Source organism: Punica granatum, chromosome 4 (genome assembly GCF_007655135.1).
Source record: "Punica granatum isolate Tunisia-2019 chromosome 4, ASM765513v2, whole genome shotgun sequence".
Classification (NCBI taxonomy): Eukaryota; Viridiplantae; Streptophyta; class Magnoliopsida; order Myrtales; family Lythraceae; genus Punica; species Punica granatum.
Genome location: NC_045130.1, coordinates 14,509,646 through 14,534,883, shown reverse-complemented (window position 1 = coordinate 14,534,883; position 25,238 = coordinate 14,509,646). Strand labels below are relative to the sequence as shown.

The 25,238-nt window shown below is 38.2% G+C and overlaps 2 protein-coding genes across 3 annotated transcripts; one reads left to right on the top strand and one right to left on the bottom strand.

Moving 5' to 3' along the window:
- Positions 1-3,123: 3,123 nt before the first annotated feature.
- On the bottom strand, positions 3,124-18,470 carry LOC116203678 (mediator of RNA polymerase II transcription subunit 23-like). Of its 2 annotated transcripts, XM_031535538.1 has the most exons (22): positions 18,126-18,470; positions 17,990-18,033; positions 17,346-17,445; positions 16,285-17,250; positions 15,080-15,314; positions 13,065-13,282; positions 12,675-12,882; positions 11,537-11,817; positions 11,173-11,256; positions 10,408-10,502; positions 10,092-10,254; positions 9,753-9,998; positions 9,142-9,312; positions 8,871-8,984; positions 7,448-7,573; positions 6,961-7,109; positions 6,087-6,336; positions 5,279-6,002; positions 4,799-4,980; positions 4,339-4,442; positions 4,040-4,255; positions 3,124-3,672 (listed from the first exon to the last, which is right to left on the bottom strand). In XM_031535538.1, the coding sequence occupies exons 1-21, from the start codon at positions 18,222-18,224 to the stop codon at positions 4,051-4,053; spliced, it is 4,764 nt and encodes a 1,587-aa protein (XP_031391398.1). In that variant the 5' UTR covers positions 18,225-18,470; the 3' UTR covers positions 3,124-3,672; positions 4,040-4,050. The 2 variants fall into 2 exon arrangements, with proteins under 2 accessions (XP_031391398.1, XP_031391397.1); XM_031535537.1 differs by lacking the exon at positions 3,124-3,672 and having other exon boundaries at positions 3,714-4,255.
- Positions 18,471-23,542: 5,072 nt separating this feature from the next.
- Positions 23,543-24,825, top strand: LOC116206177 (guanine nucleotide-binding protein subunit gamma 2-like). Its single transcript, XM_031538976.1, has 4 exons — positions 23,543-23,838; positions 23,959-24,011; positions 24,404-24,448; positions 24,565-24,825. Exons 1-4 carry the CDS (start codon positions 23,575-23,577, stop codon positions 24,644-24,646), a joined length of 444 nt encoding a protein of 147 aa, XP_031394836.1. The 5' UTR covers positions 23,543-23,574; the 3' UTR covers positions 24,647-24,825.
- The last annotated feature ends 413 nt before the right edge of the window (positions 24,826-25,238 follow it).

Genomic DNA, 25,238 nt, shown 5'->3' with positions numbered 1-25,238 from the left:
TGTTCTGCCTGAATGGAGGTGCTGTGAGTTGGAAGAGTTCCAAACAGGAGACAGTAGCCGACTCTACCACAGAGGCCGAGTATATTGTTGCCTCTAACGCTGCAAAAGAGGCGGTTTGGATCAAGAAGTTCGTGACAGAACTTGCTGAGGTTCCTAGCATCGTAGACCCAGTGGATCTCTATTGTGACAACAATGGAGCCATTGCGTAAGCTAAGGAACCCAGGTCTCACCAGCGATCCAAACATATACTCAGTCGCTTCCATCTCATTCGCGAGATTATCGACAGAGGAGATGTGAAGATATGCAGAATACCAACAGATGAGAATCTCGCAGATCCACTTACGAAGCCTCTTGTGCAGCGCAAGCACGAGGCTCACACTAGATCTATTGGCATTACACAAATGCCAGATTGGCTCTAGTGCAAGTGGGAGATTGTTGGGAATTGATGTATGCCCTAGAGGCAATCTATAATCAGTTTTGTAATATGATATCTATTTCATTATAAAACGAGGCATTTATGTTATTGTGTAGATTGCGCTAAATATGATTTTACACAATAATGTCCTTGGAATAGTATGTTCAATAGGGCATCAAGTGTGACTTGATTGTGAGATCCTATAATTACTGAACATTATTCCTAAATGTCCATAGTCAAAATATTATCGTTGATTAGGACAACGATAATACGGTTAGACTAGTATGGGTGTTGATTGATGACCAAGTCTCACAGGTCATGGATATGGAGATATCAAGTCACACCACAGGTATACATTAAGAGTAATGTGTACCGGACTGATCCGCCATGAGATTGCTACATGGGTTGTTACGTGACTGTCATTAGCATATCTCAAAGTGACTATAGTGTAATAGTCCTTTGACTTGAGGTCACCATGAATTCCTACATGTAATGTCATATACTTTGATACTGTCAAACGCCACCGTAACAGGCTGGTTATAAAGACAGTTATCGGGTATATCACATAGCATGGAGAGGAATGTGAGTGACCAAGATAGGATTTGTCCCTCCTACGAAACAGGAGCGATATCTCACGGCCACTTGGTAGTTAAGTCTAAAAGTGTATGCATACCCAAATGAGTCGATATTCATTTGTTCTGATAGACTTACCTGGTAAACCAAGAAAGAGAGATATTGAGCTATACAAGGATGTCATCGACCATGCCTTGGGCTCAATAGAGATATGGAGGACAATGGATTATATTACACGGTAATATAGGTCACGAGGTTCGTCGAGAAATTGACTTTTCAATTACTTGAGTAACAGTGATGCATTGCTAGATGTCGCTCACTGTTTGTAATATTGAAATAGAGATTTCGATATTACTGTCAACGTAATTGGGAACCTATAGGGTCACACACGACGACTAAATCGATGGGATATTTTGAAACAATAAAATCGTCTAATAGAGATTAGATGATTTATGGTGCGACTAATTAATCGGATATTTAATGAGATTAAATTTGTCGATTAATTAGACTCGATTTATTAGATTAAATTGACCAATCTGATGCACGATTAATACGATGACACATTGGCCAATAGTTCAATGTCACCTAGACTTACACATGTCACTTGGAGCCTTGATTTTCCTTATCCCACATCGGTCATGGGAAAAGAATTTGCCTCCCCATTTGCTTATAAAAGCAGTAGAAGGGGATGGATTCAAATATGTGTATGTATGCTTATATATATATATATATATGAGACAATGTATGCATATATAAGTGTACGCATATAATTGTAGGAAAAGTTAAAGTTGAATTGTTCAACTTTAATTAATCCTACTAGTTTAATAAATTTCGAGTGTCGCATCGGTGTTTCTTTCGAGTATTGGCCGCTAGCACCGCCGATCTCGAAAACTCGTTGACAAAGTCGGTGTGGATACTAGTAGAGGCGTCACGCGTGGGACGCTCGATCGACAACTTTAAATATTCCAGGTACGCTTTTATTTACTCTTATTCTTCTAGTAGGTCTTGGAATTAGTTTCACGGGTATGAAATTTTGAATTTCTATTCCTTTTTCGCTTCCGTTGCGCCCGGTGAAACTAGCACCAATGTCATTTTCCCCCTTTTCTGTGGATCAATGGACTACTTTTACCTTCATGCTTCTCTATCTGAGGTGGAAAATAGAAAGAAAGCAGGGAAAAGGGTCTCAGTGGAGGAAGCATGGAGGAGAAGGCATGAGGTCAGATTGTAGGAGCTCCGATTTGGTGCTCTAGTGGTAAGTGTTAACAACCAACAGAGTTAACAACGGGAGAATTGAGGAAAAATATGGCTAAAGGACTAAATTGAGAGACACAATTTTTTTTTACCATTAATGGAGTCAGCTACATAAGGACCATGTTGATGTTTTTATGTGTCACTTGAGGACCATTCTGTATGAGGTATCAAAATGATGTTATGAGGGACTAATATGATGTTACGAGGGCCAAGTTGATGTTAGGATGAACTAATTTGATGTTATAAGGGACCAATTTGATATTATTATAAGGGATCAATTTGATGTTACTAGCAACTATCATGATGCATATTTCATCCAAAGGACCCGATTGATACATTTTGATTATTTGAGGGACCAAATTGCTAGTTTACTCTAGAATTATCAAATATTATAAGTCACATTGGACTGAGTTGTCCACACTTGCTGAATTTAGTAATCCAAAAATGAAATGATTTTATTTACTTATTTATTATATTTTTGTGGGTGTTGATTATTTCCTAGTGCCCTAATACTGCACTTTGAGGAATATCTTTAAAAGTGCCTCGATAATTGGAAGTTTTCTCAATGTCACATAATATATCCATTATATACATGACTTTCTTCCTTCTCCATATAACAACGCTCGAGAAATGATCTAACAATGGCAACCACCAACGAACCACATAATCGTTCAGGTACAACTTGGTTGGGTATATGTACCTCACAGGACTTAGATATTTGGAAGGAACTGTTGTTCGTTCGGTTTCTATTAAATTGCGACCTCAAACTCGAGCCTGCAACAACCAACACTAGTCTATTGAGAGCGAGGAGGCGATTTGTATATCTAGTAATAACAGAGTCGAGACTCCGCTTGGACCTGATACCACATAATTGCTCTCAAAACTCAATACAAGAAGGGTACCATTCAATATGTGAATCCGCCATCTATGATTAGGCAAGTCTGAGATGAAAGGAAGCTAGTTATGCCCAGAACGAGATATTCACGAGGTACACCCTTGACCTATCATGAGAAGATATCATGGACAAGGGCAAGGTGCCAATGCTTGGCACAGAAAAAATTGGCCCGTGAAAAAGGAACGTCACAGAGCATTGCTCGAGCTCTGGTCCGTAGACTCCGAACTCTCTGAGGGATCAAATGATAAGGTATCATTCTGAGCAGTTTATATATGCGAGGGCCAAAGAATCTGTCTATCTGAACTTGCACAAGTGAACCAATGTTCACCAAATTTGCACTGCTGGTCCCTCTACTTTTCTATTCTTGGAAAAAAGGTCCCTCTGTCTGCCTTTGCCCTAAGTTTGCCTTTGTTTGTTTCCCTAAGCCCAAGGCCTTTTGCAAGTGCTGCTGCAAAATACTTTCGGATCATGTAACCTCTACACGCACAAGCACTGGAACTTCGGCACGTAGGGCATGATGTCTCCGGGTATAAAATGCCTGGAGCCACCAACTCATATAAGGATTAAAGAGTCATCCCAAAAGAAAAACCGATTCAAGAAACTCACTAAAAGAATTTTTGCTAATTTACATCAAGTCAGCGATGGAATCAGGAGAGGACAAATACACAGAGACAGATAATTGCAAGTTTAGGTAACTAGGAATTGTACTGAGGTGTTCCCCGAGTGAACGGGGGAAGTAAATTTAGCTAATCAACAATAATCATCCTAATTAACTACGTTCTATGTACAATCCTAGAATCATATGTGTTTGTGAACAACCAGTTAAGTGGTGATCACCGAGCACAATTAGTTATCGTTGACAGGGTCCATAAGTCAACCTAATATCAGCACAGATAAATATGTACCTTCGACACGACTACTGCAGACGATTATGGGGGATTTTGGGATAAGTTGCCGCGTATATGGAGGAATTCACGTCAGGTTTTAGATGGGAGAGAAGGTGCTGCACGTCTGGCCGTATACTCTCAGATAAGGTAGCAAAGAGAGCCAAAATGTCAGGCTTGGGCCTGCTACTGGGCTGTACGGGACCGCCCTGTCCTTCATAGTGCACGACATGATGCCTGTGGCAATAGCTAGTCAATGATACTCAACAAAATGTTGTTGGATGGGCTTTAGCATAACAAGAGTGAAAAATAGTACTTACAGAAAATCAATGAGATCGGCTATCTCTGATGCTTCAATTGGGGTCGGTGGCTGAGTGTTCTTGCCGAAAACATCCACCAGTACACTTAATAGGACCGAGAGTGTCTGGAGTCAAATTACAGCAGCGATTAGATCAATAAATTTAGCACAGATATAACAAGAAGTTTAAAACTTAAGATAAACATGTTGCGTCATTAAGTGTGACAAAAACTAAAAGCCCGGGCTTGGTTTTTTATTTTTTTTATGTTATCAAAATTCAATGCACTTCAATCCCCGGCACGCTTACATTAATAAGGATATTCAAGTTCTGAAATGAGTTATCGCCTCTATATCTTTCCCGTAATCTTTCTGCAGTAACCAAACCAAGAAATAATAACAGAAACCGAAACTGTCCCAGTCCTCATAGCATAGAGATCATGCATCAAAATCTAAGATCAACAAAAAATAAGAAATCTATTCACCTTGGTAAAGAGTGAGTGAGCATTGGCAAGTCTAGGGAGCAGAGGGCCCATTATACGGAATGCTATTCTCAGCATTGCAACAGATGTGACCGGCCTGAGATTCTTTATGATGACATGGGTCCCTTCCAGCCATTCTTGTGGAAGATTGCTAAAGAAAGAGTGCAGTAGCGCAATAATGTTACCTGACCATCACATTACATAGATTGTAAGCACTAGGGATGCAAACAGATTCACCAACTCATAAGATGGTTCTTCTATGATTTTTAAATCTTAATCTTTAAAGCTTTCAATTATTGAACCAGAAAACTACTTCTCAAACTGTTCTGAAACCCAGTTCTTCCTCAAGTATGCAATTAGCATATTGCCCGATACTTGGTTAAACTTAAGAAGTGCCCCAATTCAATCTGCCATAGCCTCTAGCTTCAATATAATAGCATTTACGAGAAAATTTGACAGCAATGAAGAAAACTAATTGCATACTTATAGCTGTCGAGGTGTTGTCCTGAGCAGCCCACGAAGGATCCAACAAGGCGTACTTAACAGCAGAGTCCAGCTCCCCACGTGATCTCTTCCCATCAGTAAGCCACCAACTGTCTTTTATTATCTGAGATGCCTGTATATAGAGCTGCACATGAAAGTCGGCGGGCAGCTGAGACAACAAGAGCCCACAAGCTTGAATCAACAGGCAAGACAGTTGTTCACTTGTGTAACCACTCCGCCAAACAAAGTTTGAAGTATTAGCTGAAGGAGATGATCTGCTTGCACTTAAGGAATCTGTGCTTCCTCCCGACGGAGAAGTTGGTAGAACTGAACCTTGCCCTCCGATGCTATTTGGAGCACCACGAAGGTTGTTGGATTGAATTAGTGTGGGTTGTATGTTAACAATGATTTGGACAAGAGATGATACAATCTGGGAAGCGGGAACAGGGAGAGAGAGGATCTCTATCACCGAAGTTTCGAGAATTAACTGGGTGTATGTTCCGGGATCCTGAATCTGGTAGAATGCCTTTAGAATCTCCGTTGAAGTGTGTACTTGGTTTGTCGGTGGAGTTTGGGTACGCGGAGGAGGACGAACTGTGTTACTATTCAGTGGAGGTATTACATTGTTTACCAGCTCCAGCAAGAGAGTTGCAAAATAGTCTAGAGGTGGGCAAATGGGATTCGTCGCGCTGATCAGCTGCTGGAACACTTCTGAGAATGGGATCTGAAATATCAGATGATCACATGTCAATAATGAGTCTTCTATGTTGAAAGAATTGTTTTCTGTGGAGCGAATATAGACAGAGACCTTTGCCACCTTCTGAGCATCAAGTATACTGAGTATGCGAACTATGAGCTTTCCTGGAAGGTGACCATAGAAGTATGCAAGTATATCCCGGACAAAAGAATATCTAAAAGGATGATAAGCTAGAAATTGAGAATAGATCGTCAAGAGTCGCTCAGTGCTATCAATGGCATCATTTTCGATAAGTCTGTAAATGATAAGGGGGAACACCGCAAGCAACCGTGCTGCTATGTCATCAAAGAAGGGAGGATACCTGGCATCAAGAGTTTGTCAACAGATGAATTATTACGATAGCTCATGCATGCGAAGTGTATATGCATGATATGTGTATAAGAACTAAGCCAGTTTCTAGCTGCTGAGCAAGAGGTTGACAAACAGTCAAATAGCAATAAAAAAAGAACCAAGAGGTTGCAAATTCCTGGAAACTAGGATTGACATCTAATTTGCTCCATATGAAATTCAAAGAAAGTCTCAGTATTTGAATTAATTGGTAATCCAATCAGTTCGTTGATTTTTGCAGGGTATGATGGTCTTAATGAAGTTTCAAATTATTGAAACAGTACAGATTTAGTGATAATAGATTACAAGATTATTCGTCAATTTAGCTAGAGGAAGGAATTATGAAGACGCTTTTCCATCCTCAGAACAGGGAATTTGGAGGCTATATTCTAACAAAGTTTACATCCTACTTGATTTAACATGATTCCAATAACTAACAAACAAGGAAGACAATTTCCTCTCCTTTTACTCCTCTCCTCTCCTTAACTAGAGAATGAGTGTTAAAGATACAGCCCCAGATAAATGCTTCGTGATGATATAGAAAGGTCAATCATGTGATTTACATAATAAATTGCTATTTTATATAGGATATTATTACCTATCCTTCCACGAGAGATGATTCCCTAGAGCCTTTTGTAACTCCATACGCTTGAAAGGTGTAGTCCGAAGCCAATGCTCGGGAGGTCCACAATTCAAACAATATAATTTCACTCTCTGTTGAAGTTCTTGTCTGTCAAGGAGACTAATCTGGAGCCCAATTTTCATAGAAGCACAAATTTATCAGTATTATCAAGGGGAGGAAAGATTTGTTGATTCTTGCATCTATATCGTGCAGTAGCAGATGCCAGAAGAATGGAAAGCTTCCTAGCTTTAGGCATGATGTTAACTTGAACTTGAAACACACTTAAATAGTTCTGAGGCATCTCAAGTAAGACTAACTGGTAGCAGCCAGACAATCCAGCTTATTGATCTAAATATTCGATGAGGAAATGACTGGTTTCATGGCTGTATCACAGATTATAAATAGAAGAGACTTGAAAAATCTCTAATTAAAAAAACCTAGAGAGATGTTTTATGAACCATACCACGATACTTAAGGCATGTGGATCATCGTCGCGGTCAGAGAGGGCCAGTAGCAAGATGTCCAAAGGGAGCAACTCGCTTGTCCAAATAAAAAATGCAAGGTTGGCACAGGTTTTCAGTAAAATGTCCTGAATTTAACAAGAGAAAACAGGGGTCAGAGATCCTGAAAGAGGAGCTGCAAGAATTAAAATAGAGAGCTGTCATGGTCCTTAAAATCATAAAATACATATGGCAATTGATCTTCAAACTGTTTCTTCATTCAGTTAGAAAAATGCTTCAGGCGATTCTCCGAGATATAAGTTTGTCGGGAAAAATACCCGTCAGCCCCCTAAAGTATCGATGCAAGGAACATTTACCCTTAAAACTAATTTTTGGAACATTTAATCCCTCAAGATCAACTTTAATTTTGCAAACATGTCCCACGTCCATTGCATGTGATTGGAAAAGTACAATGAAATTTATATTGAAAATGAACAAAAAGAAAAAGCGGAGTCCATCACCGTACGGGCACCCCATGTCTGACCACCTACCTTCATTTAAAGGATGTGATCAATGAGGCTGGGTTGGTCTCACTCACAAAAGGAGTGAGATGCATAAAGAACATCAAGAAACTAGCAGAACTAAAGCTTACTGAGCTGAATTCAAAGTGGGGTCAGCTCAGAGTGGGATAATGAGTGAAGCTTCAGTGAGCTTAGAAAAGACATCTGATGGAGCTTCCTATATGAGGTACTCTTGAGCTGGGAAAAGCTGAAAACTGAGTAAAGAAACACAAAAAGTGGGGGAGAGGGAGAAAGCTTTAGGCGCAGATCAGTCTCACTCATCCAGTCATCCTGTCTCTCACTCGTGACTGACCAGTCTGGCCTTGGCCGTATGCAACCGTCATCAGCCGCATCCTCCGGTAATGGAGGGGTGGCTGGAACTGGAAGGGGGTGGCTGAGCAGCAATAAGTACTTTTTTGAAAAAAAATCTGAAATCCTTTTTTTTTTTTGAAGCGCAATGAATGCATCATTTTCCATGAATTTTGATAGAAATTTTAAAGGCACAGGGACTCAAATTATAATTGAGGAAGTAAATGTACAAGTTGCCGAAAATAGTCTAGGGATGCTCCATACCCCTAATAGTTTAGTGGGCTGAAGGGCAACTCTACCTCAATAGTATAAACTGAGAGAGGTTTTCATTTCAGCCTAGAAAAATATGAGGATATCCATTAACAGTTTAAGATCGCAATAGTATTCTAATTATGATTGCTATGTTTTTCTTTTTTCTTTCTCTGAAAGTATAAGAAAACCTAGAAGTGACCCAAAAATGTTCTCTTTTCTAAATGGAAAAAGGTTTAGATCCTACAATAACAGCACCAAATGGGCAAAATGGACCTATTCCGTTTCCAATGCCACTTTATGAAAAATTTCAGAATAAACCATGAACCTGTATTAAATGCCCACGCTGACGTTCCACTTGAATGCTATGAAGTAGTACATCCACCATTGTATAAATATTGGCGGTCACTTCCTCAGGTGAGACTTCCCTCAACACGCGTACCTTAAATCAAAATCAAAGAAAGAACAAGAAATTAATTATATCAAAAATCAAAGAAGGAACATGAGATTAATTGGAAGACTTCTTAAGGGCTTGGATTTATTAATGCAGAATTAATTAAATATTTGCCATGCCAGAGTTCATCTACAAGAGGTCTCACCAGGTTTGTGCTGTTAATGCTCTCAGGATGCCCTTGCATCAAAGTCCATGCCCCAGCACATAAATACTGCCGATGTTGAGGAAAACTATGGCTGATATAAGTTGTTACATACGAAGGGTCAGCTGAAGGGGAAAGAAGCTGAGTGCATTGATTGATCACAGTTGTTTCTGCCTGAGAAATGTTTAATAGAAAAGCTTAGAAAGATGTTCATAGATTTACTAAGATAATTGGAATCACATATTTTGGACAAAGTGGAATGTCATTTTACTGATTTAGTTTCCAGTCATGTAGAAAGATTAGAAGAACGACTAGAATGCCCTCAAAACAAATTAAACATTTCTTTTGCTTTGAAAAACAGAATGAACATTTAGCAAAAAAGTATGCGGACCTTTTTTCTCCATAAGCTCTAAATAAAATTAATGAAAAAATTGCTCAGATATCGATCAATTACATGGCAACACATCAGGAAAAAATAATCGTAAACACGCATGGTGAAAATCAGAGGAAAAAAAATTGACTGAAGGGAATACAACATCAAGCATTGAATTTGAGAGAAAAGTGAAAGATTAGGAAATCAAACATAATTTTTTTGCAAAACATCAGGAACAAACCTGCTGCCATGCTTGAATGACAAGGGCCTTTTTATCGATCCGCGCTGCCAAGGCATCGCGAAGAACTGGTGGGAAGTAGCGTAATGTTTTCTCCGACCATGTGTGTTGGCTTGTTGCTAGTATCTGCTCTAGCATGTTTGGTACATAAATAACGTGATCAGCATCAGCAATTCCACGTGTTTTGATCAGGATGGCAAGCGTCATTACTGTTACTCTATTCAGTGTCTCTGTAAATTCAGTTGGACCCTACAGTATGAGACAAAACCAGAATATCTTAGATTCTTAATTATACTAGCAAAGAAATAAATCAAGATTTTTATCTTAGACAACTGCATTTACCTTACCCTCCCTCTTCACCGAGAAAAAATCTCTAAGTGAGAAAATGACATTCATGCACAAGTTCTCAGCTAATCTAAATACACGATGATCTCCTCGTTTACCCTTCAAAGCAGCAATAATTTTTGTCACATCATACATCAAAGCTTTGGTTTTCCCTTGGTACCTACAGGAAATAACATCTCAATTATTCTCCTCAATTTCCAGCATCACTATTCAACCACTATAATGTATAACAACAAAAGGCCGGAAAACACTAAGTGATAGTATATTTCAAAAATGCATACTATAGGTCATGGCATAAACTCCAGAGAATTACCTATAGAGAGGAAGCAGGCGATAGTTGATAATCTCAAATAACAAAAGAGTGACCCCAGGCTTGCTCAGCAAAGCAGGATTCCTCTGGGCCAAGTGCTGTAAAATGTTTTAAGATTTATGGTATAGGTAATGGGTAAGAAAAGGTGTTACGATAATCAGAGAAAATTTGATTCAGGAAAAGTCAATGCAATTTAAGAATATAGGCCTCAGCTGAAAACTTAGGTATGGGAAATTGGGGCTGATATATGCTTTCTTTTGGCTACTTCCTAAACAAAAACGATGAAGGTCCTGCATTGGATTGTTAAAAGATGCAATAAACTATTCTGCGCTTTTAGAGAACAAGAAAGCTCTGAAGACTAACAGGAAACTCATGCCAGGAATCTACCCAACATTTTCAAACTTAGCGACGCTTTCTTCATGTTGCTATAACTTTAAAGTCACCATACATTATGATGAATATGGACCACCACGTTTGTAGATGACAACAAAATGCAACTCCCCTTTTACTATGAATAATGTGAAGAGAGAACGAAAGGACGGTTGGCAAAAAGATTTCAAAGATCAGCATACTTTTCAGAGATACTGCACAAGATCCTTGCCACTGCCATTGAACATTTCAAATTTATCCTCTCAGTATAGTATTTTCTAAACTTAGGGATCTTTCCTTATGTAACTTTCATGTGTTGAGTTGTCTGTGATTTCAAATGTGCATGAAATGACCACCCTATTACAGAAGATCCCTTCTATTAAGAAAGGACAAACTTACACTGATGTGTGACCGAAACAACGAGTGAGGTGCAATGAGCAGCAAGCGAGTATATGTTTCAACCATTGCAATGCTTGGCACAACCTGTTTTAGCAGCAAGAACAAAATCTTCAAAAAAGTTTCAACTGAGAACTATCATATCAGAAACCATAGAACAAGAACTAGACAGGATGTCAACACAGCAGAAAGGACAAGATAATCAGCACGCAAAGTGCCGACCAATTAGTGTACTCACTATGCCAAATATTTCATGGCTTGATGAATCTAAGATACACCTTTAACAGCAGTGATCGCACAGGAGATTGGTTTAATACAGAATAACAGTAGAAAAATAGGAAGCACAGAAATGCATAATTAGTCCTACCTGACTGGAGAATAGAGATTCTTCCATCTGTTGAGCCAACTTCAAGCACAGGTTCATTGAAAATCCTGATATCAGGGACATCGGTAAGGGGCTTACTTCTCTCATTACCATTATCCTATCATTTGGCTGCAAATTAGATCCTGGTAATTGATCTGTATGTCCACCAGAGGACAACCAATTCATCACTGTTTCGGAAGCAGCTTGAGCCGTGGTGTAAGATACAACCCAAAACATCCCAACAGAACGCTCATCCATAGTCATGTAGTCCATCATACGATCACCTGGAAGCAGAAATAGAAAATGCTCAAGTAAATGCAATGGATGTAGCTCCAACAAGGTTCTTGCTAAAGAAAGAAGAGAATATTTGAAATCATTATCAATAATTATACCACCATGCTGCCACAAAGATTTAAAAAGACATTTAATATTACTTAAAGCTACATATTATATTGAAGAGATCGGGCATTCAAACTTCTGCTTAACCAATCAAATAAGCCATGCAATATCTCCAAGCAATATCTGTATATCAGCTCTATGCCACTGGTGAAAGTGATGGTCACAAGGATGAGTAGTTTTGGTTAATGTATGCACGCGCATAAAAAACTAAATAGGAAATTTCTTTGAAAAAAGAGACCAGAGAAAAAAAGATAATCTACCTACAGAAGTTCTCGCTTCGTCTGATGTATAACTAGGATTTGACGAAAGATACTGGTCTTTTTTTAATTGGTAAACGGATCATTAGTATTAAAAAAGAAAGCACCCAGAGGATGCAAATCCCTCTACAACAACATTTACTGAAGAAGAAAGAAAATTCATCTGCATGACAGAGAGAATTAAATCTATCAAAACAGTCATCGATTAAAGATACCCATTACTACATCAACTCATAATAAGCCAACACAACCTGAGGTAAAATTACAGGGTAAACCATGGTAATAATTCTTGTTACAAGAAAAAGTGACAAGATCTCTACTCAAAGATATCGAATCAAAGAATGAAAACAGAAGTGAAAGAGCTTGTGATGTTGACAGATGATAGACAACATGAATTATGTTGAGGACTTCAACAAATATTTTCAAAAGAAACTATATAGTATTAGAATAAGTTCGAATTTGCTACTTGACTATATAAATACCACCTTTTGTCACTTGTTTCCACCATTCATCAATTTGTCTTCCTTTCTGAAGTTGTTCACCATTCAAGTACTCCCTCGTTGATGTGTTCAGTGCCCGCATCTGTAAATTCTGACAACTGCTTACAAAATCAAGCAGGATGCTTTGAGCAGAATTGGGATCAGCATTTCTATCTTCTCGATGAAATGACAATATCTTCCTTGTCGTCTCCAACTTTTATGCATACAGAACATAAGATACATCAGTTTGAGCAGAATATTTAACCTACTGATAACAAGAAGCCATGAGAGTCCAACATGCATCCACAATATAGTGGTTTCAGATATGGAAAATGCCTCCATAATATAAAAGGAAATAAAATGTACAGTGCTATCTGGGAAATGGGAAAAATTAACCTTTCTTGCATCTGTACTCAATGCAGTCATCACAAGCTCCACCCTAATAATTTCTGCGAGGAGCCAAGTAACATGATTTGTGCGAAGAATATGAGGATCGCTTTCTGAAATGTGTATAAACAACTTGTCCACAAAATCAACAAAATCAATGCAACCACTTTTCACAAGGAAAAAGAAGATATCTGAAAAGGAAAGCCACTCTTGCCAGCAGTTCAGCTCTGCAAATGAAAAATTCATAAAATGATTAGCTTATATATCATGCTATCTCCATTGAGCATCATTATAAATGGCTATAGAAGCATCAGCAATACTCCGCTAACCATTTTTTTACTGGACATAACGAACATGTTCATCACTGCAATAAGTTGAGTTTATTGAAAAGGTTTGCGAGTGTTTTTTGTTTCCCAATCTTCACTTAAATTTCTCATTTCTATTTATTCATGAATAAATTAATCTCCATTTCTATGTTAGCTACTTAGCATATGCAATGTCCAAACTGGTCAATCACACAAATGAAACTATGCAGAACTAGGTAAAAAATAAAATAATAATAGAAAAACCATTAACAACCAACATTCTATAGGGATAGGTTTGGTGCATGGGAATGGAACGGAAAGGAAGGAACATAAAGAATTTTCTATAGTAAAATGTCATTATATATTGAGGAAAAAAAGTAATTTTAAGGTTGAATTTGAGAATATGAATGAATCCAAAATGTCATTTATATATATGCATTTTCAGATATAAGAAATTAAAACTAGGTTATGAAACTTATATAACACTTAGTAGAATGGTGGAATGAACATTAATGGCTTGTTTGATTTCTAAATCCGGTTTTAAGATTTTAACTCTAACTTTAACTCTACTCGCTACACAACATAAGTCAACAACACAATTATCACTTTTTCATTTTTCTTCAATTTTTTTAACCATTCAATTTAATTTTTAATAATAAATTCTCTCAACTATTCATTACTTTTTCTACAATTCAACAATACAATCATTACTTTTTTTTAACTATTCATTACTTTTTCACACTTTTTCTCATAATTTTACATCACGATCATTACGAACCAATTAAAATCAAAATTCAACTCAACTCAACTCTAAAACCAAACACATTATAAATGTTCCAAAGGAAAATCATTCTATCAAGTTGAGGGAAGAATGCCCACCAAATGGAATGCTCTTTTGAACTCATACGAGAAGTACAATATGATGAAATGGAGTGGAAGGATGAGATATTTATTCCATTCAAATTTCCGTGTACCCCACAGGGTCGAACTATCTCAACCTATATTAAGCTTACTCCAAGGCAATCCAAGCCTCTAATGCCATATAAAGTCACGTGAATTCCAGCCATTTCATGCCACCACATGAACTACATTGTTAGCTTGGAACTCTTCAAATTTTTTACGTGTTATTATTCTTGCAGTTTTCTTTTCAGAAAATCTATAAACATATTTTTAGGTACCCAGATTAATCTTAGGAAAGTTTTACTCATAATGAACGTCAGAGCAAGACCGATATTAACAGGAGAAAGCAGTAAATTTGAATAGCATTGTAATTTTACTATCAGACAGTGCAGAGAATTGGTTTCAACATATTAACAATTTTAAATCTTCATCTATTCAGCATATTGCCTCAGCACAAGACGGATAAAATACCAACTCAAACTGCAGCACTTTCAATGAAGAGCTGAACGCATATTCCAAGAACAATGTGAAGAATTGGTTTCAACATATTAATAACTTTAAATCTTCATCTATTCAGCATAAGGCGGACGAAATACCGACTCAAATTGCAGCATTTTCAATGAAAAGCCGAATGCATATTCCAACAACAACAACTATTATGACAGATCGAGGAATATCGGATATCAAAACTATAGCAGAATACATCTGTGAGGTTAAAAGAGGTAGCCAAAAGGAAAACTAGAAAGTCTAGAATATGGGCCAAATACTGACAATTTTAGATGAAAAAAAAAATGATACGAAAGCACGAGAAAGTGTTACCTGATTTTGTTAACTTCAATAGCTCAATAATCCGGCAAATAGTTGCCTCACTAATCATTTCGGAAGTGAAGACTGCACCAGCAGTTGGTGGTTGCCCAGCAGGTCTATTGAAAGGAGCCACGAGAAGCACACGCTTCCACCAGTCGGGTGATGGAGTAGTCCGAATAGCATGCCTTATACACCGCAAAGCTCTTTCCCAATCTAAACTTCCCCTCTGAATCGAACTTGCAAGCTCCTATACAATTAGAAATAGATAAATAAATAGGAATTCTCAGCAGGAATAAAAGGTACGACCATTAAAACCCGTCTGATCTTTCTCATTGTAAAGAAAAGTTGACATATATGAGAGAATTACAGCAACATAAGGGCAATTATCGGCCCAACTCGGAATTATGCAGGTAAACTAAACATATATGTTTAGAAACAAAAGATGAACAAAGTTTAAGATCCTAGAGTGGCATTTCAGAGGCCTACAATTTCCGTACAAGTTAAAAAACCGAGCAACTACAACACACAAATGTTACAGATATTGCAAGTGACAAAGGAGACCAGCTGCTACTGATATTTAAAATTGGGATAAAAGCGATTACAAAGATTGAGTACAAAGATGGAATTGAACAGAATGGCAAGATTTAGGGTGAAAAGAATAAAAAGCAAATAGTTAAGAGGCCAAAACCGAGGTACAAACTTGAGATCTTGAATTGACCATTAAAATTAATAAAAAAAAAAAAAGACAAATCTCCAATAGTGATACAATAATAGTTAAAAAAATTCATGCAAAGCTTTTCGCATAATCTTCATTTCCCCTTGCGTAGTTTATCAGCGACAATACTGCATTCCACCTGACACAGACCAAATTTATGGCTGGTGCTGAAAACCATACTTTACCAGGAATTTTTCCATGATTTGATCATGACCCATTCCCTCTACCTAGTACTCCGCATAGCATTAAATAAATAAAAGTAGTCAAAGCAAAGGCAAAATATGAATAGGAAAAAGATATTCACTCCATAAAATTGGCTAAATTATTAACCTAAATGAACAAATAAACGACAGCAGGTATTTCTCCAATCACTCATATAGTGCCTTCTAATAATCAAAACCGCATAACTGCTTAAAGTGGGAAAAATCATACCAAAAGGCACTTTTACATTGTCTCAGTAAAACTCACTTTGTTAACATAGAGTACCAGGAAAAATAATCACCTCTCCATGCAATGGCTCTCCAAGTACGCTTGGATATGTAATTGGTGAATACCTTAGGTTACCAACCGCTTCACCTGAAATATTAGGAGCCGTAAGGGATAGTATTCTCTGCGTTCCAAATGTAGGGCAATGGAGGTGCTGATCTAACATCTGCATGTGCATAGCCATCATGTCCCTTCTCCTGTGTATCTCTAAGATGAGAGTAAATAAGGCTTCATCATCCGGAATGTTCTCTATGAACTGTAACCCACTACGCAGTAACTCATAAAAAGGCATTCGGCATTTATCCTGCTCGACCAAAAGCCAAATGACATCTAAACAATTGTGCAGCCATTCAGTTAGAGCTTTGTCAGGTCTCCAGAACTTTGTACCCTCAGACTCATCACTACCCTGTTGCCTCTGATCCCAATTGACCAGCCAATTCAGCATATGAGAGAAAATCTCAGCATGAGTTGCAGGTTTCAAATTAAACTTAAGACCGGTCAAGATAATCTTGCAGCATAGCTGGCGCAGGCTGCTTATAGCACTGTCTCTGATAGATGAATGGACTCTTGTCATAGATTGATCAGGTAATTTAACAGGTGACATCGCAGCACCAGATGATGGTTCAATCATTGATTGTGTAGGAGACCCTATGCCATGAGCTGCTGTTAAAGGCGATGCAGGATTTGAAGGTTGAAAACTAGATGCATTCGGAATAGCATTGGAAGACGGGATTGTCCCAGACTGCGGCAAACCCGAGGATGACACAGTGGGCATCGATTGACTAGCTTGACCCATTGACATTTCAGCTGACGAAACCGATGAAAGAAGGGACGGCAAAAGAGTATCCCAGTTGATGTGACCAATGCCGCACAAGCTCTGCAGTGCAAAGAGAAGAAAATCTGCCCGTGGTGCATGACCACTGCACTGCACAACCAGAGATATGAAAACTGATTCTGTCACAGCACGCAACTGATCTTGATCCTGAAAATTCATGGCAAGCGATCAACAGGAAATGTTGAGTTCCACTAGCATAAATGGAAGAAAATCTGCCCCTAAATGGAAATTCTAAAACCTACCCCAAACTGGGCCAGAAGTTGCTGGAAGTCCAGGATGAACTGCTCATTTCGAGGAGGAAGTTCTCTGTTTAATGCAACCACACGCTTCTGAGTCTTGTTCCTGCAGGTCATTTCAATGCCAAATCATAAAGTTTTCTTCTTCAGCCATAACAATATGACCATCTCTCTCTAACACCTACTGAAAAATAAATATAGGTCTCATAGAGCATCTTTTATCTAATCTTTCTTCTCTCTGACATCCTCTCAACAACCACAATATAATTTACAATTGGACTTGAAGCGCCTCAACTAATGCAAACCAGCCCAGCAAAAAACCCTTTTACAACAAAGATAAAGCAAGACGCAGTTAGTAACATCGGCATTATTTCTAATGAATGATCAGCCCCATACGCGGCCAGAATGTCAAGCAAGTATTCCTCGGTACCGCGTGAACTTCGAAGTAACCAGAAATTCTGTCCGCATACTGAATTTGCGGAAACTGGGTCAGATGAATGCTAGTTCAAACCTTCTGCCCCACTTGGAAACTAGAATTAACGAGTTCAAATGACACGAGCAAGCTCGGACGTCAGACACTCACAAAAACCTTGTGATAAGCTAACTTTAACAAAAACCCATGAATTGGCTATTTGTCGAAATACACTTACGGAGGCTCTCTGGCGGAATCATCAGTCTTTTGTCGGCTACTTCTCTGCAAATTGAACGGAATTGGGGCATCAGTATCGCCAGAATAAAAATAATAGGGAGACCAACAAGGTGTAAACTGAGAAGAGAGTGAAGTACTCCTAAGTAGAGGTTGAACAGGTCGATAATGGCGGCACGGCCAGGGTGGAACTGGTAGGCTCGAGAGGCCGAGTTGGATCGCTGCTGCGGCTGATCCATTCTCCTACGCCCTGTTTGGTGCACCGGCGGGTAAATTACACCTAACGGGCATTACCACAGAGGCACCCGGGGATTAATAGAGAGAGGGGGAGCCGACTGGGGATCGGAGATGACCGTCGGCCGGCGGCGAGTGAAGGTGGCGGCGACCGGAGGCTCGCGCTACTGCTGCTGACGTTTTTTACAAGCTTGAATAGACTGTGTAGTGTTGTAGGGAGTACTCGACTCTTTGAGCGTTGGGTTGGGACTTACAGCGTGAAGTTGGTTCCTTTTCAACTTACCGATTTTGCATCCGAAAAAAAAAAGTTTAGAACCAAAATGATTAAATGATTAAAGATTAAGGAATGAAAATGAAAAGAAAATTAACGTCGTAATTTTTTTTTATGTTTAACGAAACAAATCACATGGGCTAATCATAAATAAAAGAATATGGTGCGATTTGTACAGACCACAATACATAAGTGGTGTTTTTGTCTTTATCCCAATAATCATTTGTGTCCTGAACTTTCATGTTTGATCCAATTTGCTTCCCGTTGGTTTTGTTCCCGAAGCGCGGGCCGTTTTTCGATTGACGGATCGTATGAAAACAAACGTACTGAGTTAAGCTACTTACCGGTTACAAAAATTGGGGATAAACGATTGAGTTTATCAATGTAAAATAAGAAATCAAATTCGATTGTTAATATAAATTAAAATATTGACTAATCTCTTGTATTAATAAATTTATCATATCAATACTATTACTGGATAAATGAGGAAAACTGAAAATTGTAAAAACAATTAGGAAAAGGGGAGACATAATCAAGACATACTCTCTCTCGGATATAAATTATATAAATATAAAAAGAAGTATATACAGAATTACCTTGTTTTAAGAGAAATTACAATAATCCACATGATTGCTTAAAATCTTGATTTATGATGTACTTGATAATATGTTATATATTTTTCATTGGCTCTTGTGAAAATATGCCAATTAAACCATATTTAAAAAAATGAATTAATTACACCGAGCATGTAAAAAATTTGCAAAATGTAACACTTTCATTAAAAAAAAAAATTTGTTAAGATTTGGTACAGAACACTCGAATCGGTTGCAATTATGTACGCTCCATCAACTGTTCCTCTTCCGCATAAGTGGCTGATGAATTACCAAATTACATTCGACGTGGCACTGAATTTAAAATAAAAATTCAAATTTTAATTAAAATCAAAATAATAAAAGAAATAAAAATAAAATAAAACAACTCAATTTGTGTTTGCTCTCTCCCACCCCCTCTCTCTTCTCTCTCTCCTTTCCTCTATCTCTAGCTTCTCTCTCCGTCTCCCCCAAAAACCACCACCACCGACAGGACCTGCCCCTTCGACTTCCTTCGCTCCGGCGGCCGCCTCCAGCACCACTAAGCCCACTGAAACCTCGTTTAGAATCCTCTGCCAGGCATCTGAGACCGCCAAGGTCCCGCGCGACATCCCCGGTGCCAAAATCCGCGTCCTCGACGAACCTGCCTCTGGTTCCTCCTGCGAGGAGCGTGTAATCCTCGTATGCTCGCACTCAGCACCCATTGAAGCCAAGGAAGAGACCAACGTCGACTTGAACTGACGTTCGATTCCGAGCTCTAGCGCGAGCACTGGAGCCCAATGGGGGTTGTCCTCCGCTCAGCAGGCTCTGGTGCGGGTGTTCGAGAGCGTCGTAGCAGTGGCTGAGGATACGGAGAAAGGAACTTGTTTGGGCAGCGATGAACATGGAAATGCCGACTGAACAGTGGTCTGTCGGGTGCTACCCGGGAGTAATCAGGTGGGTTCTGCCGCTGGTAGGGAAGGAAGGTTACCGGAGAAGATTAGGCAGGAGAACCCGGTCTTCATCGGATTGGTTCCCAGGGATCAGCTTCCTTCCGCCCTGTGCTTCTCCTGCTGACGAGTTGATCGAGGTATGTCTAGCCAATCCTTCTTCTGTGCCCAAGGGAGTTGGACATCAAGCTTAGTAGCTTGGCTTATGCTTCACGTATGATATGTAAGTGGAAGCTTCTCGCCCAACTGCAACCTCTCTCAAATTTATTTTAAATTTTGAATTTATTATTTTATTTTAAATAATATCTTTTAGTATTAGTATTATAGTTAACCATTTAATTTGTTGACCATAATTTACTTCTCTTTATACTCTAATCCTTTAATCGATTAGGTGGGATTGATAAAGGTATATTTAATTTCATTGAATTTATTTAAATATGAGATTATACTTTAACTAATTTAATCTTACCGTTCTATCGCTATTTATTAAGAGGGAATTAGATAAGTGTGCGTGTACAAAACACTTCACTACAAGTCATATGGCCCGCACATTGCGCGGGCTTTTGTAAATTAAATTTTTGAATTTATATATGGGATATACGATCCGTTAGACTTTTGTCATGAAGTTCCATTTAAGTTATGAAGGTGTCCCATAATAATTATTTTCCTTAAGTAAATGTGATAAAATGCAATTTATACCCTAAAAACATTTAACCTTATTCCGAGTATGGCAAATCTAGAGACTTTAACAAAGACCTTCCTAATGTTTTTGTTTTTTGTTTCTTTATCTTTTCTTTTTTAATAAGCATGAATATAATAAATAATAATAATAATAATAATAATATAATAATAATAATAATAATAATAGGGATATAGAAAAAATGTTATGTAAAAAAGACTTTTTCATTACAATTTAACAACATAATCATTACTTTCTCTCAATTATTCATTACTTTTTCACACTTTTTCTCATAATTCAACAACACAATTATTACAATTCAATTAAATCAAAACTCAACTCTAAAACCAAACACACAGTTTTCCGATATCGTATTTGTTCACATCTTATTGTCTTGATTTTGACAAAGATTATTCAACGAAAGCTCTTAATCCTCTTCCCTGTTTCACTCTTCTGTTTAACATATATTACTTGAACACATATTACAGAGTAATATGCTTGATGAGATTTTGAACTTTGTTTCAAAAAAGAGATTGTGTCAGGCAGGCATTAGAGAGCTTTTTTATGAAAAAAAAAACTCTCAAGCGTATTTAAATATAAAAAGGATTTTTTTAAAAAAACTCAAGTATATATTTAAAGATAAAAATAATATTTTCAACCTTAATATTTTATTTGGATTTATTGTTTATTTCCCTTCTGGAAAAGTACAATAATGTGGATTTAAGGGTGGTCCCTAATATTTTATTTATGCATTTACCCTTTTAACCCTATACTATTATGGCATTTGCTTGTCTAACCCTATTTAATGCATTATATACGATTTTATGTAGATATATTGAGATAGATATATATATATCAGAGATATTATTATATTAGTAAAAGTTCACATATAACACAAGTTAAAGTTCCTATTTCGAAAACTTTTCTCCTCATTTTTATAATAAAAATAAATCACTAAGTAGTAAGCAATAGTAAACACAATCTATATAGTGAAAATAATTAAAAAAATGAATATTAATTTAAAATTGTGAGAAAGTAATTTTTTAAGATAGAATATTTGTTGAAGAAAATTTTTTGCGAAAGAATAGAAATATAAAAGATGATTTACGAAAAGGTCATTTCATAGTTAATAAAAAAATATTTGATTTTAATTTATAGCAAGGATTACACAAGTATATGAGAATATATTATTAGTTTCATTTATACACTGTATTGATTATTTGCAAACCATCAAGATTAATCAAAAAATGGAAGATAATTTTCCAGCCTGCGGCAACGCTCGGAGTCGGCCCTATTAATTTATCAAATCAAGAGAAGATGCAGCATTGATGTAAATGTACAATGGGTGATAAAACTTTAGAAAAATTATAAACTGAAAAGTTTCTTAAACAAAGCCAAAATTAAAGCAAATCCAGCGGAAAACGCAGGCTTTAGAAGCTAGTAGTTCATATATCTAAGCTGCACCAACATTAGCTAGGTCGATCGGTCCAATCGGAGCTCGCTAACTCAACGAAAGAACCTCAGGCCGGCTGGGCTGACCATGAATTATATCAGGTCCTAAAGGCAATAATCGATCATAGTCAAAAACAACAAACTGCAAGAATGGGGACTTACGCTTTCAGGGATGCGGGACTGGAAAAGGAGCTCCGGGGCAACTTGGAGACCACATCGGAGATCCATGGAGAACTTCAATGTCTTCTCCGGCACCATCGGACTAAGCAGGCACAGCACGACGATCCACTCCCTTGTCGATAAGAACACTACTGTTTAAGGCACATCATCAGCCAGAATAGACGCTAGATATATTGGTTAATTCGTAACAAGTATTTTTGTTGTGGGCTACGACAACCTCAGCCTCATCATCAAGCTTTCCTCGCGGTAAAATCTCATTTCTAGATGATCAACACATAAAAGTGCGGCGATTTGCTGAAGGTTAACCGTCCTAAAACAGTAACCAAACGTGACCGATGAACCTACTGCTGAGCACGATGATACATCTTCGTGACATAAAACTGGCAGCTGAATTGGTCTGTCCTGCCCCTCCGATAGGAAAGAACATTATTATCTCAACAACCCATCATCAAGTTTGCTTCTTCTAACCCGAAATATGGAACGCTCTTTGTCAACTTTACTACGCACATCATTTATTAACAGATAGAAATAGACAAGATGAACTGTTTCGACCAACTGTGCAGAATTCTTACCGTGTATTTTGGTTTAAAAGTTAAAGTAATTTTATTTTTAATTGTGAAAAAGGACAAAATATCATGTAGTATGTTAAATTAAAATTAAAATTAAAATTTTTTACTTAAAAAATATGTATTTTTATTATGTAGTGAATTAAGTTAAAGTTAAAATTAAAATTTTTATAATTTTATCTCTGAAAATAAACCGCCATTACCTTCTGTATATGCAGTCGTCTGCGTTCACGTAAGGATGACACTGTTGCCACTTTGACAACTGATTTATTCATTAACTGTTTTTGATAGGTAATTTATTCATTAACTTATTTCTTTGGAAGGGACAATCTCCTCTAGCCATTATTGACAATTCCATTCTCAATTCCCCTCACTAGCCCACTTCGGCCCCCCTTACTTTGAGTATATATGAATATAGTTATCTGTCATATTCTAAAATTGAAAAATAAAATTAAAATTCTTCCGAAATTTTAGAAATATCTAATCCAGAGTCAATCTAGTAGAACGGCGACCATATCCAACTATTCTTACTTGTCGCTTCCGACTACACGCAATGACATTCAACAACAAGAAGTATATATATTTTTAACTGTAATTGGTTCGGTTAACTGTATCAATCTTAACTGAAGACTACATACATACAAATACGATATTGTTTCCTTCTTAATCATATCTCCACGTTTGGTCCATGTACCATTGTCTGTCTCAGTTTCTCTCTCTCTTCTCTCTCTCTCTCTGTCCCCCGTTTTCTTCCCTCTGCTCAAGCTCAAACTTCTCCCCAATGGCGGAGGAGCGCCAAGGGGAGCCATCAATGGCTGCGGGTGAGGTAGCGAAGAGAGCAGAAGGGGCCGCCCACCTCCCGAGAACAGAGCCCCCCGCCTCCAGTTTCGTCGGTCGGCACAGGCTAGCCGCCTCCATCACCCACCTCCATAACCAGATCAAAGCCCTTCAGGTCAGTCAGTCAGTCGCATCTCCCTCTGACCCGAATCGTTGACTTCATCATTGATATTTCCGAAGGATCAATTGGAATGTCTGAAATGGGCTTTTCTCTCTCTCTGTTTCCTCCCTGCAGGAAGAGCTGGAACAGCTCGAGACCATCGGTGAATCCTCCATTGTCTGCAGAGAGTGAGTTGTCACCAAAAAAAAAATCTTTCATCCTTTAATTTTCGGCTCTGTAGACCGAAAATCTGTCTCAGTTTGGCCCGAAATGCCGACGGAAATGAATCGGAGTTTTAATGACCCGTTGGGTCGCATTGGCCTGTCTGTTTCAGCAGTACGTTGTGATCCGGAATCTCCATAAGACCATGTTATCTGAGAAAACTTATTGATCTTTCCGTTGTCGGGGATGGGCATGTTTGAGACGGATTACGGAACTGGAGAGTGCGAATTGGCGAAACGAATAAATCCCGGCAAAAGCAAAGCTTGAAACTATAGGCTTTTAACGTGATTAGATTAGACATTGGACGTTATATCGATGTTTACTAACTGCTGCAATTGTTTCCGTATGTTTCGCGCAGACTGATCCCGAGTGTCGAGTCCAACCCAGATCCCCTGCTTCCAGTGTAAGGCTCCTCTTCCCTTCTATTGCATACAACAGTCGGGTCGATGGATTGGAAGTCATTTTAGGTTCGATGTGCTAATCATCGGATATTTGTTCTTTGCGCTATGGCTGAGGCAGGACGCGAGGCCCAGCCGATGCAGGATGGGACCGGTGGTTCCGTGGAGACAACACCTCCCGAAAGCACAAGCGATGGATCTAAATGACACATCGAGTTTCATTCTTCTTATATAAGCTAATTTGTGGTTCCTTTCGAGATAGATATAGATACGGATAGATTGGTCTATATTTGCCGTGTATTTTCGATGATGCCAGCAGCGATTACTCCTAATAGAAAGTAATGGAAAAGCAAATTATCGAATCAGGATAAGACTTCCATCCTTCTTTGGAATGCGTCCTTCCATAAATAGGACTTCCAACCTCGTCTACACACCACTGTAGCAGATGCCAAATTACAGCCCTCATCTTGCCGTCACTCTAGCTATGTCGGGCACCGAAACGATTGATCAGGCCGAAAGATTTAAGCACGTATGAGGCATATAAATCATCGATGCTTCCGAAGCACTGAACTACATAGTTCGTGTACGCATCTACGCATCTTAATTAGCGAGTTTGATCTTCTGGAGGCAAATGAGTCCACGACAATGAACTCGAAAGGAAAAGTAGGTGACCAAATTCAATGGTGGGTGTACAACGACATTGTATCTGTCAAATTGAAATCAGGGGATACGACGTATATCCTATTGATTTTGCTGGCCTATTAATAAGGATTGGTCGTGGGGAGAAAAAAAAAA

Coding starts and splice junctions, on each gene's coding strand:
- LOC116203678 (XM_031535538.1), bottom strand. CDS start 18,224: ATGGATCAGCCGCAGCAGCGATCCAACTCGGCCTCTCGAGCCTACCAG. Junction 10,255..10,407: donor CGCCTGCTTCCTCTCTATAG/GTAATTCTCTGG, acceptor TATTTCCTGTAG/GTACCAAGGGAAAACCAAAG. Junction 9,313..9,752: donor TCATTCAAGCATGGCAGCAG/GTTTGTTCCTGA, acceptor AACATTTCTCAG/GCAGAAACAACTGTGATCAA.
- LOC116206177 (XM_031538976.1), top strand. CDS start 23,575: ATGTACCATTGTCTGTCTCAGTTTCTCTCTCTCTTCTCTCTCTCTCTC. Junction 23,839..23,958: donor ACCAGATCAAAGCCCTTCAG/GTCAGTCAGTCA, acceptor TCCTCCCTGCAG/GAAGAGCTGGAACAGCTCGA. Junction 24,012..24,403: donor TCCTCCATTGTCTGCAGAGA/GTGAGTTGTCAC, acceptor TGTTTCGCGCAG/ACTGATCCCGAGTGTCGAGT.